The sequence below is a fragment of the Nymphalis io genome, chromosome 8 (genome assembly GCF_905147045.1).
Source record: "Nymphalis io chromosome 8, ilAglIoxx1.1, whole genome shotgun sequence".
In the NCBI taxonomy this organism is placed as follows: domain Eukaryota; kingdom Metazoa; phylum Arthropoda; class Insecta; order Lepidoptera; family Nymphalidae; genus Nymphalis; species Nymphalis io.
The window spans coordinates 13,401,170-13,419,788 of record NC_065895.1 but is presented as its reverse complement, the minus strand read 5'-3'; the positions used below and the strand labels follow the sequence as shown (position 1 = coordinate 13,419,788).

The 18,619-nt window shown below is 33.5% G+C and overlaps 1 protein-coding gene across 10 annotated transcripts in view; it reads left to right on the top strand.

Moving 5' to 3' along the window:
• LOC126769939 (disintegrin and metalloproteinase domain-containing protein 23) overlaps positions 1–18,619 on the top strand; it is a 533,325-nt gene that overhangs the window by 95,083 nt on the left and 419,623 nt on the right. For all 10 annotated transcript variants that reach the window (XM_050488959.1, XM_050488967.1, XM_050488957.1 and 7 more), the window contains exon 3: positions 11,351–11,395. In XM_050488959.1, coding sequence (XP_050344916.1) covers positions 11,351–11,395 — 45 coding nt within the window. The remainder of the gene's footprint in view (positions 1–11,350; positions 11,396–18,619) is intronic.

Here is an 18,619-nt window from a genome sequence, read left to right as displayed (position 1 = left end):
TTTTACCAACAGATAATATTTAAATGTATTCAAATGGTAGATCATTTATTTGTAATGATTAATACCGCTCTTATTATAAAGGACGCAATAATTCCTCGCAGAGAGCAATTCCGAACATCATTAACGTAGCTCTGATTCAGGTAACATGTACATACATGAGATTTAACCATATAACCTTACGTACAAGGATTTTTTACATAAGTGGGAAATAAATTACGTAATAAGCAGATGTCGGGAACACGTTCGTTCAAAGTTTTTACGTATTCGGGGTTGAAACGACGCTGTATAAAGTGCGCCATTATATATAATGTCTGCTGAAGTGGATGACGAGTTTTCTGGATAGTGTTTTGAGACGTTTAGTTTAATGACAAGTTTCATTTCTTTTGTTGTGTAATTATTATTGCTAAATTATTGTATTAATTTTGTTGCCAGTGTAATGTAATTTGTGATTAGTTCCCAGTTGGTATATATAGTATTGTAAAATGGCTGATAGTGATAATGGTAGCGGGCTGTGGTGGCCACTTATTATCAAGTAGCTTATTTGCTTGTCCGCCTTCCTATCTATAATTATGTAAAGTTGTTGTTTGTCTTTGATTTCAAAATATATGCCTCTTTTCAAGTTAATATGGCTAACTGTGAGCTAATAATTCAAATATTTTTTATAAACGTTAAAATGGCAAAATTTGATGTATTTTCTTCACAAACTGTATTCAACCCGGGCAAAGCCGCGGGTATTGCTAGTTATAAATAAATTTTAATATAAACAGTTCAAAAATGCCAGTAAAACTAAATTTGAATGAGATTTTTGTTGCATAAAAATTATGTATAATTTGGGATTTTTTTATAAGCAATTGATTAATAGTTTACTTAATAGTAGGTGGTACCTAACCAGACGGGTTTGATAGGTACCACCTACTCATATATATTTAAACAGCCATACTTAATATGGCGGCGCATTGGCAATGTGAGCGATGTTTAACATTTCTTACAACGCAAATGTTGGTGACCACTTACCATCAGGTGGTAGTTCTATAAAAAAGTCAGTCCACTTGTCAGTCGGTCTACCTACTACAATAATAAATAAAAACACTACGTCGTAAGTTGAATGTTACTTATCAGAAAGCCTAAAACTTACAATTATTAAATATATCAAAAATAAGCTCTGAAAATACTGTTCTTAATATATATTTTTAAGTCGATTCTTTGTTATATCAACCTTCACCTCAGTGCAAAAAACAATGACCCTGAAGTTTTTTATTCGGAAAATCTCCCCGTTACTACGTGGCTCAAAATGTCAGCGTAAGGGATTTTCCAAGGTGAAAACTTTGTTGTATTGTTAAATATTTCTTAAAATATACATACGTGTCGAATTTATATAAGAATAAAAGTAGTTTAAAAACAAAATATAATTTATTCAAGAAGACCATAACAAGAAATTCTACTGAGAACAACTGACTGTGCGGAAAAAAGCCTTTAATGATGTTTTTTTCTTATTACAAAAAAATAAAAAAAAAACAACAAAGTGTAATACGTGGCGAATTTATTTGAAACAATGATGATAAAAATTTCTAGACAGTAGATAAACGATTTAATTTCCTTAAACAATATTCCGCTCGTGTCGCCTCACGATCGCTAGTCAACAACGCAAGCAAACCTGCAGACATCGGGTGGTATAGCAATAATCGTTACCTGGTCATTGCTGTAATATAAGATCTGTAATATTCGATTTAAATGCATACTGCCCAGCTTGTCTTAAGCGCTATTCGCCTTTGGGAATGCACTTTGAACTTTGTTATTGGCTTACATATGTGTGAAAGTTACGAATTTGTTGTTAATGGGATATGTTGGGCTAAATATTTTCAGGCGTTAAAAATATAATCGTGTTTTTTTTTAATTAAACTTTGAATTTCATAATATTTCAAACAGCAATTAGTGGCGATGGGCTTTGTGCACGCTCTAGACTAACAGCTCAGTGAATTTTATCAATATAGAGCAGTGAGAAACGCAGTCATTATTTCTTAGAATTCATATCATAGAGTAAATAAACTCCGCGTATTTGTGTGTCGTTAATAAAATTTTACATTGTCTAATCATTATAAAATTCGTTTCTGCAGTTGCAAATATAACAATATGTGTTTCTATTTTATTTATTGGATAAAAAAACGAGTAATGAAATATCAGAAATTAGTTAAAATAATTATTAAAACTGGAATACACAATATTTCTTCCGTAACCGTAATCCGTAACAGCCTGTGAATGTCCCACTGCTGGGCTAAAGGCCTCCTCTCCTCTTTTTGAGGAGAAGGTTTGGAGCTTATTCCACCGCGCTGCTCCAATGCGGGTTGGTAGAATTCACATGTGGCAGAATTTCAGTGAAATTAGACACATGCAGGTTTCCTCACGATGTTTTCCTTCACCGTAAAGCACGAGATGAATTATAATCACAAATTAAGCACATGAAAATTCAGTGGTGCCTGCCCGGGTTTGAACCCACGATCATCGGTTAAGATTCACGCGTTCTTACCACCGGGCCATCTCGGCTTTTATTTCTTATTAAGATATAAAAAAAACTTAATCCAGTTCTCGCATTCGAGTAGTTAATCCACACATTAATGTGTACAAGAAAAACAACGCATCATGATATTTAATTCCAATTTTTTTACTTTATTTATTTATACTGTCACAAAGTATACCCAAAAAAATATATGATTATGACTTACACTGGGCTATCGCGGCTATTTAAAAATAGCCAAGATTGCCCATTTATTAAGAACGCGTGAATCTTAACCGATGATCGTGGGTACAAACCCGGGCAAGCACCACTGAATTTTCATGTGCTTAATTTGTTATTATAACTCACCTCATGCTTGACGGTAAAGGAAAACATCGTGAGGAGACCTGCATGTGTCGAATTTCGCTGAAATTCTGCCACATGTGTATTCCACAACCCACATTGGAGCAGCGTGGTGGAATAAGCTCCAAACCTTCTCCTCAAAAAGGGAGAGGAGGCCTTAGCCCAGCAGTGGGACATTCACAGGCTGTTACTGTATGGCTTTACATATGGTACTGATTTAAAAGTGCTACTGCACGTATGTACAATAATTTTTTGCTTAAGCTAACAAACAGAACACGTACAATTAATGATTCATTTTTATAAACATAGTTTTTAGTAGAAATTCAAGCTGCTAGGTCTTTTGTTTTTATCCAACGAGGTATTTCAATAAATTCAATTAAAATTTCAATTTCAAAAGTCTTGTTTTATATTTTGTCTTATAATATTGAATGGAGCAATTATTGTACATATAAATTATTTCGTGCTTCTCGGAAACGGCTCGAACTATTTGGCTATTATTTACTTTTTTAAATTTATCATTATATAGATGTTATTAAATGAACGCAATCATACAAAAAAAAACACAACCAATCAATGGAATCGAGCGTAGCTCGGCTCAGGTTGTAATACAAGTATTAATTATCTGGTTTATATGTATCCCTTGTCGGTTTCATGTTCTTAGTTTTTTTTATTTTTTTATTTAATTATTATATTTTAATCAAAGGTCGTTAATAGCTTACCGCTTATATAAATATATTAAATGTGGGAGTAGTATTATCATGGAATGTCCATATTATGAAAAAACTTTGCTGTGAGCTGTCTGTTTCATTTCGCGTGGTTGTTCTAATGTTTTTATAAAATAAAATTAATAGTCTTTTGCCAAGACACCATAAATACCGAGTTACATTCGAAATCCTTCAGCTGTTTTTGTCGTGATTGAACAAAAATTATTTTTCCTTAAAAATGTTAAAAGATTGATAAATGTCAGTAATTATATGTAAGTGCACGTGATGTTTGAAGAAAATTTCATTTTTATTTTGTCTAAGTATAAATTGGCAAATTAAAAATATTAACAATAAGAGGTGAAGACTAGTATAATGCCCAAGAACGAATTCGAGTTAATGCCATCAAGATAGTTCTTATGATAGCATTTAATTAAAAAACAAAAAAAAATATTTTGTTCAAGTAGGCACTAACATTAAATGTAAAGTTACCACTGGTTCTGGATGTAGATTCTACTGAGAAAAACTGGCAATCCACTCTTTTTTAAATGAAATATGTAGCCAATTATATATTATAATTACATTCGTATGTTCTGTATGGAAATCAACAAACATGAACGCGATGTTTTTTATTATCCATATATTTTTGTTTAGACTATTAAGCCTTTATATAATAATTTTATATAAAATGCAAGTTAAATTTATAAACGAGCAAAGTTATAAATTTGCATTGATCAAATTATAATCTTAATAGTATGTAGACGAGTAGAGAGACGCGTCGTTTATAGTACTAGTATGTATGTAGTGGACGGCCCTTTGGATCTATCAGTCCAGTTCACCGTGGAATTTGTAATTTTGGATTTCATAAACAAATTCGGTAAGCCATGAAACGATCAAATGAATTGCCCTCGAGTTAGGCCTTTACGGATCGCGTCGTACTCGTTACGACAAATATGGAACGCTATATTACGCGGAGTGTTTTATGATTGCCAATTCTGGTTTTGTAAATTTTTTGATCGCGATAAAAATTACGATTATTCTGTAATTATCTTGTCAACAAAAATTGTAAACAACGTATTTGTTTCAGGCATAAACATCAAGTGATTATGCGTTTTGTTTGTAGTTTGCGTGTACTCTTGATCCTTTTTGAAAACTGCGTTTTTAGGGTTCCGTACCTTTAAAGAAAAAAAGGAACCCTTATAAGATCATTTCTTTGTCCGTCTGTTTGTCTATCTGTTGATCTTTCTTTCTACTTGTGTGTACCCTTTTTCTCAGGAACGTGTAGAGGTATCAAGTTGAAATTAATACCAAATACTGAGGTCTGCAGTTCTTTGGAGCTGTGAAAAATCAAACCTCTAAGTCTATGCAATTAAAAGATATGGTCGTTCAAGTCACATTTGCCATACATTCGCAAAGGGAATCAAAACCTATAGGGTACTTCCCGTTGACCTAGAATCATAAAATTTGGTAAGAAGCAATATATTGCAGCACAAGTATAGGAAAAATATGAAAACTGTAAGTTTGTTGTTTAAACAAATTTATTAACAAATTAAAGGAAAGCCTATGAAAAGTTTACGGTGGGACGGAACCCTCAGTGCGCGAGTTCGACTCACACTTGCCCTGTTTTTATTATTTTCTGACATTAAATTACATTGGTATATTAATTATTATATACAATTGAATGAACCCGCATGAAAATAAAAGTGAGCTTATTCCGTTTTTGTTATCTATATAAACTTTTATCATATATATATATATATATATATATGTATATATATCGCAGTCTTTATTACCATTATGAGCAAAATAGGTGACAAAGCTTTATTATTAAAAAAATACCATTTGCTTGTAAAATTGTTTTAAGACGGATAACATTATACGGATGTTATTAACATTGTGTTGATATCGTATGTTTTATGAGAAACAGTAACAGCCTGTTAATGTCCCACTGCTGGGCTAAGGCCTCGTCTCCATTTTGAGGAGAAGGTTTGGAGCTTTTCCATGACACTGCTCCAATGCGGGTTGGTAGAATACACATGTGGCAGAATTTCAATGAAATTAGACACATGCAGGTTTCCTCACGATGTTTTCCTTCACCGTCAAGCACGAGATGAATTACAAACACAAATTAAGCACATGAATATTCAGTGGTGCTTTCCCGAGTTTGAACACTCGATCATCGGTTAAGATTCACGCGTTCTAACCACTAGGTCATCTCGGCATATAAGATAAACGTTATTAATTTATGTGTTCTACGCTGCCTGTACAGCAACTAAGGAAAAAATGCAAGGACTCACAAGCTCATTGTCTACTTAATTGTAATGCAACAGAATCAAATAAAACTTACTTTTTTATGTTGATTATATATAAATATTAAAACAAATGTAATTCTTTATAAACAGTAATCATATTCGTTGGAAACTAATTAGCGACTATTCTTTTTTTAAAATTTATAATAGATATATATTCAAATAGAAACTATGTACAGTCATTGCTGAGATGGCCTAGTGGTAAGAACGCGTGAATCTTAACCGATGATCGTGGGTTCAAACCCGGGCAAGCACCACTGAATTTTCATGTGCTTAATTTGTGATTATAATTCATCTCGTGCTTTACGGTGAAGGAAAACATCGTGAGGAAACCTGCATGTGTCTAATTTCACTGAAATTCCGCCACATGTGAATTCTACCAACCCGCATTGGAGCAGCGTGGTGGAATAAGCTCTAAACCTTCTCCTCAAAAAGAGGAGAGGAGGCCTTTAGCCCAGCAGTGGGACATTCACAGGCTGTTACGGTACGGTTACGGTACAGTCATTTGTATAATAAATAAATAAAAAAAAAAACAAAATACAAATTTATAGCAAATATATAATATATTTATAGCATGGCGTTCGAAATAATCCACCCGGGTACCACAGGGACATGTGTGAGGCTCGCACACCTTTAAACCTAACTAACTTAAACTTTTGAGTCTTCTTTTACATGCATTAATATTTTTAATCTTTATTTATCTATTATATTATTTTTTAATAACGTTAAAAAACTTGACAATATAAATCTGCTTGAAAATTTAAACCTTGGTTTAAAATATATTTCTATTCGTAAAACTTTTTATAATAGTAGCTAAGGAAATGCTATCATGGGACATGGTAAGTGATCACCAACGACCATATACATTGGCATTGTAAGAAATGTTAACCATCGCCAATGCGCCACCAATCTTGATGAAATTAAGATGAATTGAAACTAAGATGTTATGTTCCTTGTGCCTGTAATTACACTGGCTTACTCACCCTTCAAACCGGAACACAACAATACCAAGTACTGCTTTTGCGGTAGAATATCTGATGACTGGGTGGTACCTACCCAGACGAGCTTGCACAAAGCCCTACCATTAGTAGATTCGCATTCCTAATGTTCACAGATGTATCCGAATAGCGTCATAATTTATAATATTATCATGACTTCAAAAGGCGAGTCAATATTTGATTCTACGAACAAATATAAGTTTATGAAATAGCCATTCGTTCGCGATATATAAAAGTTTTTCGGTCTTTGAAGTCGACACGCAACCTGACGGAAAATTAATGCTGGACGGATCCCGACTGACAGAGCCGATATTGAACACGATAGTAGGATTACATTTAAATTTGATGAATCAAAGTAACTTTTATTTCGTTTAAAGTTACGATTTTTATAAAGTAAATTGTATATTTTATAATATATAGCTTATGTAAGCGAAAATCATTATACTTTTTGGGTATGTGCTTGTGGATTTAATGATATGTATATATTTATATTTGGCAGATATTTTTGAATAATGAATTAGAGAAAATAACATCTTAGAGAAAATAGTTGACTCTGTTTTTTGTTTTATAGCTATTGACGAGTTCTAGTTTTATTAATATTTTATTTTAAACAAGAGTGATTTAAAAAAAAATGTGCCACCAAAATGGCCACTGAGCAAAGACTAGTATATTAAAATCTGTGTTATTTTTATTATTATTAATTGTTATTTTAACTGTTATTTTATTTCTGTCAATAAATATTTATTGTATGTTAAATTTATTTAGATTTGGAACGTTAGTTCAATATATTTAAGTGTCCCTACCTTCTTCCTAATATTCCAAAAGAAATCTATACAATCCATTAAACTTAACATTGTTATTCGTACAAAATAGCTGCAAAATAATAATATTTGTTTTGTGTTGTATGATAAAATTAAATGGATAAAAAACAGATTACAAAGAAATTTGTTGGTTGATTATTCAAGAATAAAGGCGTACATCGTAATTCACTTACTTTAGTTAAAATCTAAGTATTATAAGATAACTTCCTCATAACTAGACGTTGCAAGATTAATTAATTACATAGTACATAAATTAATAACGCATACCGTCGTGATACAAGTCTACGATTTAATCTTGCTTATACTCTTGTACTTATGACTGACGCTAAGCTTTGGATTAAGAGCTAGATCTTATCTAGATAAAGCGATTGATTTTCTAAGACGGATAAGAAATTCAAAATTCCGAAGTATTCTTGATACTTTTGATATTTAAATTATAACGTGACTGCCTCGTTGGTCTATTGGCCTTGACCTAGACCTGGATGTCCTGGGGTCAAATTCCAGGTCGGTCCAATAGAAAGTTATGAGTTTTTCTGTCGAAAATTTTCAATAGCAGCCCGCAGTCTGGAAGTTGGAAGTGTGTACACTCCTGTATCTCGAAAAGCACGTAAAGCCGTTGGTCCTGTGCCTGAATTGAGGGAAACCATTGTATTGAACACACTTTTACATAAAGTTTCACAATTTCACAAGTTGCTGTGCAGGCACCGAAATATTTTTGGGCGTATAATTTTATAACACTTTTCGTATATAATGGTAGAAAAAAAACGTCGAAATTTAATATATACATCTTCAGATTATAATCTTTCGAAGTGAAACTGTTAAATCACAATCTGTCGCGCGTCAAATTGAAAACTGTCCGAAGGCTGTCCCTGATTGGTCGATCTTACAGTAGTCTGTTCTGTGTCCTTAGAGTTAGGAATTAAGTATGTAATTAAGACTATGTTCAGTGACTAACAATAAGTTATTTATTATTCAAACTGCACTACTTTGGTAAATTATAGATTCATTTTACTTGCCACAACAATTTCATATAACTAATTCTAAAGCTTTAAGTTATTTTCAACACGAAATCAATTTACAATCACCAATGTAAACAAATACTTTTTGTTTACATTCCACAGTGACAATTTACATATAAATAAGCAAACTTTTTATTAGGAGGAACGATCTGGATTGCAAATGAATTAAATAGAATTAACGGAATTATACATCTATGGAATCAATAACGTAACTCTTAAACAAAGAAACGACATTTAAAGTTTATTATTTCACATGTTCTTTCCTTGACAATTCCTGAGTACTTTGAATTAAATAATTATTTTCCAAACATCAAATCTTTTAACGTTATTTTAATTTTCTTAATAACCATAGATAACCTATTACCAAAACATAAATGTCAGCGCGTAGGCATACTTAGAAATCAAAGAAATATTACAATTATTTCTTTACATATATATATCATCTACCAACTCACAGCTGACCAAGACCTAGACTTAGACCAAGCTCCAGATCAAATCCATAATAAAAGGTAGCCCAGTAAAACATTAGTGGTTATTACTGTACTGTTATTAGTTTGCGACCTTAAATAGATATTTCTATAACGATATACCAACATGTCGAAGGTTGACCCTAAATTCCAGGAGCATCTTGAGTTAGCTTGGAATTCTTTGCAAATATTCAATGCATACTTGTCTTTGATAATAAATATGATAGCGGTCAATGCGTTACGCTAAAGGACGCTCGTTCGAACGCCTTCGTGAAAAATGTATGCTTAAATAATATAAATTCAGAGCGAGCAAAATAAAATATATGAGAAATACATAATTCAAAGGATGGTAAATTTGAGACGCGGCTCTCAAACAATGTAACAAAATATATAAAGATGACTCACTTGCGGTCGAGGCTTCGTTCGCATGTCCGCAGAAGGAGTGGGGTGAGGGATTTTAGGTGTTAGGAAGTCTGTGTGTTAAGTTACGGTATTAGCTAAATAAACCAAATTTAATACAAATCTGTGCAGCCGTTTTTACGCAATTGAGTAACAAGCATAAAAACCTTTATGTTTACAATGATAGTATGAAAAGCAAATTTTAAAAATAGTAACACATTCCTGATTTCCTAAGATAAACGCGTGAATCTTATCCGATGATCGTGGGTTGAAACCCGAAAACTTAATTATCATGTGCTTGATATGTAATTATAATTCATCTCGTGTTTTACGGCGAAGGAAAACATCGTGAGGAAACCTGCATGTGTCTGTGTAGAATTTCACTGAAATTCTACGACATGTGTATTCCATCAACATGCATTGGAGCAGCGCGGTGGAATAAGCTCCAAACCATCTGCTCAAAAAGGGAGAGGAGGCCTTAGCCCAGCAGGGGGACATTAACGGGCTGTTACTGTTTTATCAGCTGAGATTTAATATATTCCGCTAAATAAAATATAGAAAAATGTAATGTGTTATCTCCTCTTATTTTATTAATGAAGAAGTCCAAGCTTCTTCCAAACTTCCCCAATGCGATATTCTACAACATGATAAACCAGTTGGTGGATAATATCATCCGACACAAGCATGTTTTCTTACATAAATTAAATCCTGGTGGTTTGAACACGCATTTATGACTCTTATATGTATATAATAACGGATTTTGGTACATCTGTGATATGTATATGTAATAGGCTTCGGAAATGTTTGTACGATCGTCATAAAAGTTGACATGTAAGAGTATTTTTACATGAAGAAGGTTTCTACACTCTTTATTAAGCCACTAGATGGCTCGGTAGCACATCTTCTTTTATACCGTTCAACCGTTCAACGAGCAAATAATGTCAGCTGTGTTTTGCTAGTACAGTATATAAAATAATAGTTAACAAAGAACTCATGCGTTAAAAATATGATTTTTATGTTCCTTAGATTGTTATAATATATGAATATGAATTAATATTTTTATCTTAGGTAGGCTGATGGGCTAATGCTATGGAAAGTGGTCACCACCGCCCATAGACATTGACGTTGTATAAAATACTAATAACTTTTATTTTCAATGCGCCACCACCCTTGGAAACTAAAATATTATGTTCCTTGTATCTGTAGTTACACTGGCTTACACATCCTTCCAACCGAAACGCAACAATACTAAGTGTTACTGATTAGCGGTAGAATATCTGATGAGTGGGTGGTACCTACCCAGACGCACTAACGCAAAGCCCTACGACTAAGTAAACTCCCCTCAGACGCTATATAACTCATTAAATAATTACGCATCCTCCATTATAATAGCCAAAAATGTATATATTTATTTATATGATGTTTTGAAATCAGCTAGACCAACTCTATTAATATAAATTTTTTTATATGTGGATTTTAACGCACCCACTTGCTACATTCTTGTTTTTTTCTTTAAGTTAAGTCAATCTTTTATATACCTTAAAAAGGTTTTTTTTTAAGTGATGTAAAAAACAAACTGGAAAGTCACGCAGAAAATGGTCTTGAAATGTCAGAAAGTCATATGCGACATTGACCGTAATAATTATAACGTTTGAAGAATACACGCATCAAAATAGTATATCACTAAGTCGGTTATCATTATTTTACGGATGAGTAATGAAGTGAGTTCTTACAGAATAACACTGCTGTATATGTTTTTAACTTGTTGTTTGTTGTTTTCAGATTCATGTCTTGCGCTGCAACTACCTGCTATGTTAACCGATACACGTGAGTTTATGATTATTTACAAATGTATCTTCTATTGACGTATATTTTATTAGTAAGTCATAAGAATACATAATGAATTGTTAATTAATTTTAATTATCAAATATTGTGACGGCAGCACAAATTTCCAAAAAAAAGTGAATTCTACAGCATTAGTAGAGTCGAGTTAGGCACAAAAGGTTTTTGATTTTGAAGTGTTTTCCTTAATTTTATAATACAAATAGGAAGACGGGCAAATGGGCCACCTGATGGTAAGCTGTTACCCTATAGACATAGGCGCGTACATCGCCAATATGCCTCCGACCTTGTTAACGAAGGTGTTATATCCTCCCTGCTTTTAGTTGGCAATCGAAGAATGATTGATGATTGAATACTACCTATCCAGACGCACAAAGCGATTACCAAGGAAGCACAAGGCATTTGGAAAAGCTTAAAGAGTTAAGCAAAGAAATACTAAACTAAAAATTTTAGTTATAATTCATATCATATACACGCCGGTATAATATATCATTGTTGGTGTGAATTGTTTCCGACATATTAAGTCACTACTAAGCCTTATCTGACAGCTAAACATCTTGGACAATTATTAAACTTGCCATATCGATAACGGCAATATAATTTATGTATTGACATCCGTCATCGATTAGTTACGCCTTTCCCAAGTGGATCGTAATATGATAATAGAATTTTCAACACGATCGAAAATCGATTAATCGAATTTAAGTAAATATTGCTACATCCAGAGACATTTAGCAATTAATTATTATTTTTTTAATTCTGGAAAAACGCGTTACGCGTTTCCCCCACGGGAACAGTTGGGGGATATGTGGGGCTTGCCCGTGTCCAAGGCACCGAGTGCGTCCCGAACGTCGGAATACCCACTAAAAAACCAGCGGTCTTTACGGAATCGCTTTCGCATGCCACCGTGATGCTCTGACGAATTAATCAACCCCTAACCTACCCATAAAATCTAAAATATCATTTTGTAATTAAAAAAATTACTGTTATATACCTAACTTACGGTCTGTAAAAAATAGCAGTGTGGAAATTAAAGACAAAGTTATGGGGCTTGCGTCATTTGTTTCCTGGCCCAAAAAGAGTTGAGATTTAAGATGTTTACTGGTGGTAGGGCTTTGTGCAAGCTCGTCTGGGTAGGTACCACCCACTCATCAGATATTCTACCGCAAAACAGCAATACTTGATATTGTTGTGTTCCGGTTTGAAGGGTGAGTGAGCCAGTGTAATTACAGGCACAAGGGACATAAAATCTTAGTTCCCAAGGTTGGTGGCGCATTATATATATGGCGGATATGTAAGCGATGGTTGACATTTCTTACAATGCTAATGTCTAAGAGCGTTGGTGACCACTTACCATCAGGTGGCCCATATGCTCGTCCGCCTTCCTATTCTATAAAAAAAAAAAAAACTAACTAATATCTATGTGCAGAAAGTGTTGTCGGTCTATGACGCTACGTTACCGTGACCCAGTGTTGTTTAATTTAAACATATATTACTGATAAAATATGACCATTACGAGACACCCGGTACATGCCAAATATCGAAATTGGTTATTGAAATATTTTATAATTAAAAAAAAAACATACATAAATATGGAGTAAATTAAATAAAGGAATAGAGTTCGCTACTAAAATAATATTACTTGGTGGCATGGCTTTGTGCAATCCCGTATGTGTAGGTACCTACCTATTGAATAAATATACATCTCATTAGTTAATAATATATAGCAACGATGTATATAGTATATAGGTCACATATACATAGAGAAGTAGAGAGAGCTGAGGGAGCATGACGGCATAAGACAGCGTCATACCGTGTGACGTCACGGCACACGATTCCGTCAACCCCCAAAGCGCGCCAATAGATGTTTCAAATATGACTCAACATCGGTATTATTTTTATACCACATACAATAAATGACACCTGTGTGTTTATAATGACCATTATTTACATAGACCGATCGATTTAGATTGATGCTTTCAGTGATCAAGTCAAGTCTGATCGACTGCCTATCCTATTTACAGACATAAACACGTTCACATGCAAGAAAGTAGGGCACGTTTACGTTTCCTGTCATGAGACTTGAAAAATTGTGCCAATTATATTTGATAGATGGCGCTAGGTGGTACTACTATAGTTTCCTTGATTTACGACGTTGCAAGATTTTTCTTTTTAACCTGCTGTGTAAATATTTAAATATTAATAAAATTAATATGTGAATGTATAATTAGTGATATTATGTAACAAATCACTTCGTTATTTGTATTTAACTCACTGTATGTTGAAAACCGACTTACGACGCTATATTATTCTGAAGAGTGTATCATTTAAAAATAATAATTACTATAGATATTTTTATATAAAATATGTCGGACGGGCAAATGGGTCATCTGATGGTAAGGGGTAACCACCGCCCATAGACATTGGTACTGCAAAGAATATTAATCATTCCTTACATCGCTAATGCGCCACCAATCTTGTGACCTAGGATATTATGTCCTTTGTGTCTGTAGTTGCGCTGGTTCACTCACCCTTGAAATTAAAACACAGAATATTTGATGTGTGGGTAGTTCCTACCTAGACGGGCTTTCACAGAGTGCTACCACAACTAACAGTATGTCTTTTTACTTTCTGACGTTTCAGGATCATGTTGTTAAGTGAGTTTTGGTTTGGTCTAACAAAATTGTATTGATTTAAATTATGCTTACTAAGCTTAAGCCAAGAACTGCCCAGTGGTTAGAATACCGAAATTCTAACTGAAGATTGGATTTTCATGTGCTTCATTTGCGTTTGTAATTCATCTCAAGCAGTGAATCATCGTGAGAAAGTCAAAATAATATATCAGATTAAAATCTGCCACATATCCACCAATCCACGTTAAAACGGCGTGGTGAAAGAAGCTCCAAAACCTTCTCCTCAAAAAAAAAAAGGGAGAGGAGGCCTTAGCCCAGCAGTGGGACATTAACAGGCTGTTACTGTACTGTTACTGAAAGAAGCTCCTAACCTTCTCTTCAGACGGAGAGGAGGGTTAAGCTTAGCAGTGACATATATACATGTTAATTTACTTTACTGAGCCTAATAATCGATTTTGATTAAATATATCTTTAGATTTGAACATAAATACCTAATATTATATATATATAGGGGTAGTAGGGCTTTGCTAAGATCTGTTAAAATTAGTACCACTCCCTCATAAATCAATTAATTATGATGAAGTCTCAATCATCTGTATTGCTTGTTTCGGTTTGAAGGATGATTAAGGCAGTGAAATTGCTGAGACAAGAAAGCAACCACATACTATTCAAAATTTCTTCATCTGCCTTTCTGGAATATCAAATAAAATAATATATTATTATTATCAGGACTCTATTATTACAGTTCTAAAATAGCTGCTATATATGATTCAATATTATTACAACGAATATTATCGATAAGGTTCAGTAATTTGGTTGAACATTTTTTTATAAAAATAAAGATCTCAAATCAAACAGTATTAAGACAGTTTTCTCTCGATAACACACAGTAGAAAATATTTTATAAGCCAAGCAAACACCTAATGAAGGTTTAAATGTTTGCGAAGTCACAGTCGAGCGAATCGACGGTCTTTCCGAGAAAAATCCGAATCCCATCTTGATTGCAACACAGGCGACGTGAAAATGTTTACTAGGTATATATTTATTTATACGTATAATAAATCTATAATCGAATTGTGTCTTTAAATAAAATACATTTTTAAAGATCATTTATTTATATTAAAAAAAGTGTTTTGTTTAAAATTGTCATGTCAGTTATGTGAGGTATACAGCAACTATTAACTTTGGGTACGTGTGTACCCAAAGTTAATAGTTGCTGTAGGCAAATTTGGCGTGCTACTTACTAGCACTGTATAAACTATGTTTTTGGAATCGTTTATTAAATTCCATTTGATGACTATATATGCGCTTGCAACCACATAATTTTTATAGGCGATATATGTTATGGTGTGTTTTGCGTTACTGTGGTTGGCCTGCGAGTCGCTTTCCCCGTTGGAAATAAAAATCAAACATCAAATGTGCTAGCATGCTAAGTATTAGCATACGAACTGCTGAAGAACTCTCTTTATAAAAGCAAGTTTCTCGAACTTACCAGTATATAGCATGCTTATTGGCGTGCTACATTTATATATATCACCATTTGTATCGTCGTTATTATATTTATATCCAACTGTTATACAAATTTTCTCTGGAAATGTCACATATAAATTAACTTAAATTAATTTATTTTATAAAGTATATAATAAACATAAGTCTGTATAGCTAGAATATCTTAGAATAATTTCAATACATAAGCACAAAATATGAATAATATCACCATTTATAGTATGTAATTCATATACCGCGCTATAATGTTTTACTATTGCAGTAATAAAACAATCCCTTGGGTATCTTGAACTCAGGAGGACTTCACACATAAATATATCTAAAAATTCATAGCAATGTGTATTCATCGGAATATAAAAAAAAATATCGCAATTGTAATGTCGCCGTCGTTTAAGCGACTGTAGCTCCAATTTTGTTACAACTCAATTAATTTGCAATCAAAACAGTTCTTATTTGTTTTTCTAATTCACGACTGAAGTTGAGATTAACAAACATAAAAATTGTTTTCAAGTGTGGAATAAATATGAGATTAATATCAAATGTACTGTTACCAGTATAGCAGAGATACCGTAAATACCGAGATGGCAGTTGTAAGAACGCGTGAATCTTAACCGATGCTCGTGGGTTCAAACCCGGGCAAGCACCCCTGAATTTTCATGTGCTTAATTTGTGATTATAATTTATCTTCTGCTATACGGTAAGGAAAACATCGTGAGAAAACCTGCATGTATCTAATTTCATTGAAATTCTACCACACGTGTATTCCATCAACCAGCATTGGAGCAGCGTCATGGAATAAGCTATATGGAATACCTTCTCCTCAAAAAGGGAGAGGCGGCCTTAGCCCAGCAGTGGGACATTCACAGGCTGTTACTGTATTACCAGTAGGCTTAGGTAAGAATATTATCTATATTACTACACACAAATATTCGTAAATCAAACAAAAAATACGATTTTTAAAATACTTGACCGGATGATAAGAATTAAATGGTCCATTAACTCATAGTTTGAAGTTTCCATTATTGTTACATGATTACCTTACTGGTGGTAGGGCTTTGTGCAAGCTCGTCTGGGTAGGTACCACCCACTCATCAGATATTCTACCGCAAAACAGCAATACTTGATATTGTTGTGTTCCGGTTTGAAGGGTGAGTGAGCCAGTGTAATTACAGGCACAAGGGACATAAAATCTTAGTTCCCAAGGTTGGTGGCGCATTGGCTATAAGCGATGGTTGACATTTCTTACAATGCCAACGTCTAAGGGCGTTTGGTGACCACTTATCATCAGGTGGCCCATATGCTCGTCCACCTTCCTATTTTATAACAAAAAAAACCTGATGTGCATGGCTTCGCAAGCCCCTCTGGGAGTGTACGCCCGTGTAAGAAATATAGTATTGGATACATTTTAGCACCGAATTGTTAATTCATTAAATCATAAATTTGTTATTTCTTTTTAATTGATATTTCTCTTTAACCCTAAAAATATTCTATTTTAAATTTAGAACGTCCATATGTCATAAGGTTTTTGAAGTGTCATAAAGTTCTTTGGGGTTAATATAAGTCATTTAAAGTCGAAGTCTTTGATGCAAGATTACGTTTACCATACGTAACGTCAGTGACGTCGTCTTAAGTTCGGTCATGTGAAGCGACGCGAAAATGTTACGCTCATTAATTTATTAAAACAAGTTCATTCATTATACAGGTGACATATTTTTAGGAATTTAGAAAACATTTACAAAAAATGCATACACTTAGATAATATATCTGTTAAAATGAACATTACATAAAATCATTATATGCTTCATTTTCTCGATTTTTCATTAACACCAACACTTATTGGGAATGCTTTATCTGGTGGGTGGGTTTCCCGCCACCATACTGGTTAAGGCGCTTTAATACTCCATGATATTGACAGATGCGCTTACCAAAATTCCCTTAATCGGCTTCAACGACACTCACGGAATGATATGGATTGGTAAGCACACAGCTTGATCATCGGCATGACGAAATACGTGCTAATTAACCGCATAAATAATATCGTTTCATAACAACTTACTACTTGTGACTATAATTCTTATAGCAATATTAATATATTCGACGGTTTAACCCATACAAAATCTACACTAATATAGAAGGCGTTGGCTTGTAATGTCTACCTGAAATTTACATACATTAAACTCATACCGGAAGGGTATTATTACGTAATAATTTCACCCGCTTTAAATTTAGACAATTGTAACAAGCCTGAATTTCATGTTATTGTTTTATGATATATAAATTATTATAAAAGACATTCTAATCGGAAGAATAATCTCGAATAATATTTAATTAAATTTGAACCAATGAAATCTACTAAAGCACATTCATAGACGTTGCTCGATGTGCGTTCGTGCCCTAAAGGTTATTGAATTCCAGTACCCACCGCAAGCGCGTTCGGTAGCTAGTCAACATGAACTATGCGAATGTCAATGTATTCTCGCAATCTCGTATCCCGTCGTGTCAGCTTATACTGGACTTTATTTGATATGTTATTTATTACGTCACAAACCTGTAATGCTCGTGGCTTACGTTACGCGCTCGTTGATTAGAAACACATGGTATGGGATCAACCGATTTCAATACAATTGAAGTCCATTAACTGTTATTAATTATTCAAGTACATAACAGTTATATTTTGTTATGTTTCGTCTGGGATAATATCGAATAATAGATGTGTATCTATGCATGTGGGTAATATCACTGTGTCGACACTTACATTTTAAGAGCCTAATACTTCTTAAAATTGACAAGGGTTTTGAACTCCATTGCGTTACTATTTCGAGAAAAGTAACTGTTTATAAAATCTACATTTTATGAATCTTTTTCTTTTAAACATGGTAAATAATTAATTATATGAAATTAAAATCGGGATATATAATCGTGCTTATATATGGTTATAATTACAGATATCAAGAAATAAAATTCAAATTCATACATATATATATGATTTATTATTTCCGTAACAGCCTGTGAATGTCCCACTGCTGGGCTAAAGGCCTCCTCTTCCTTTTTTGAGGAGAAGGCTTGGGC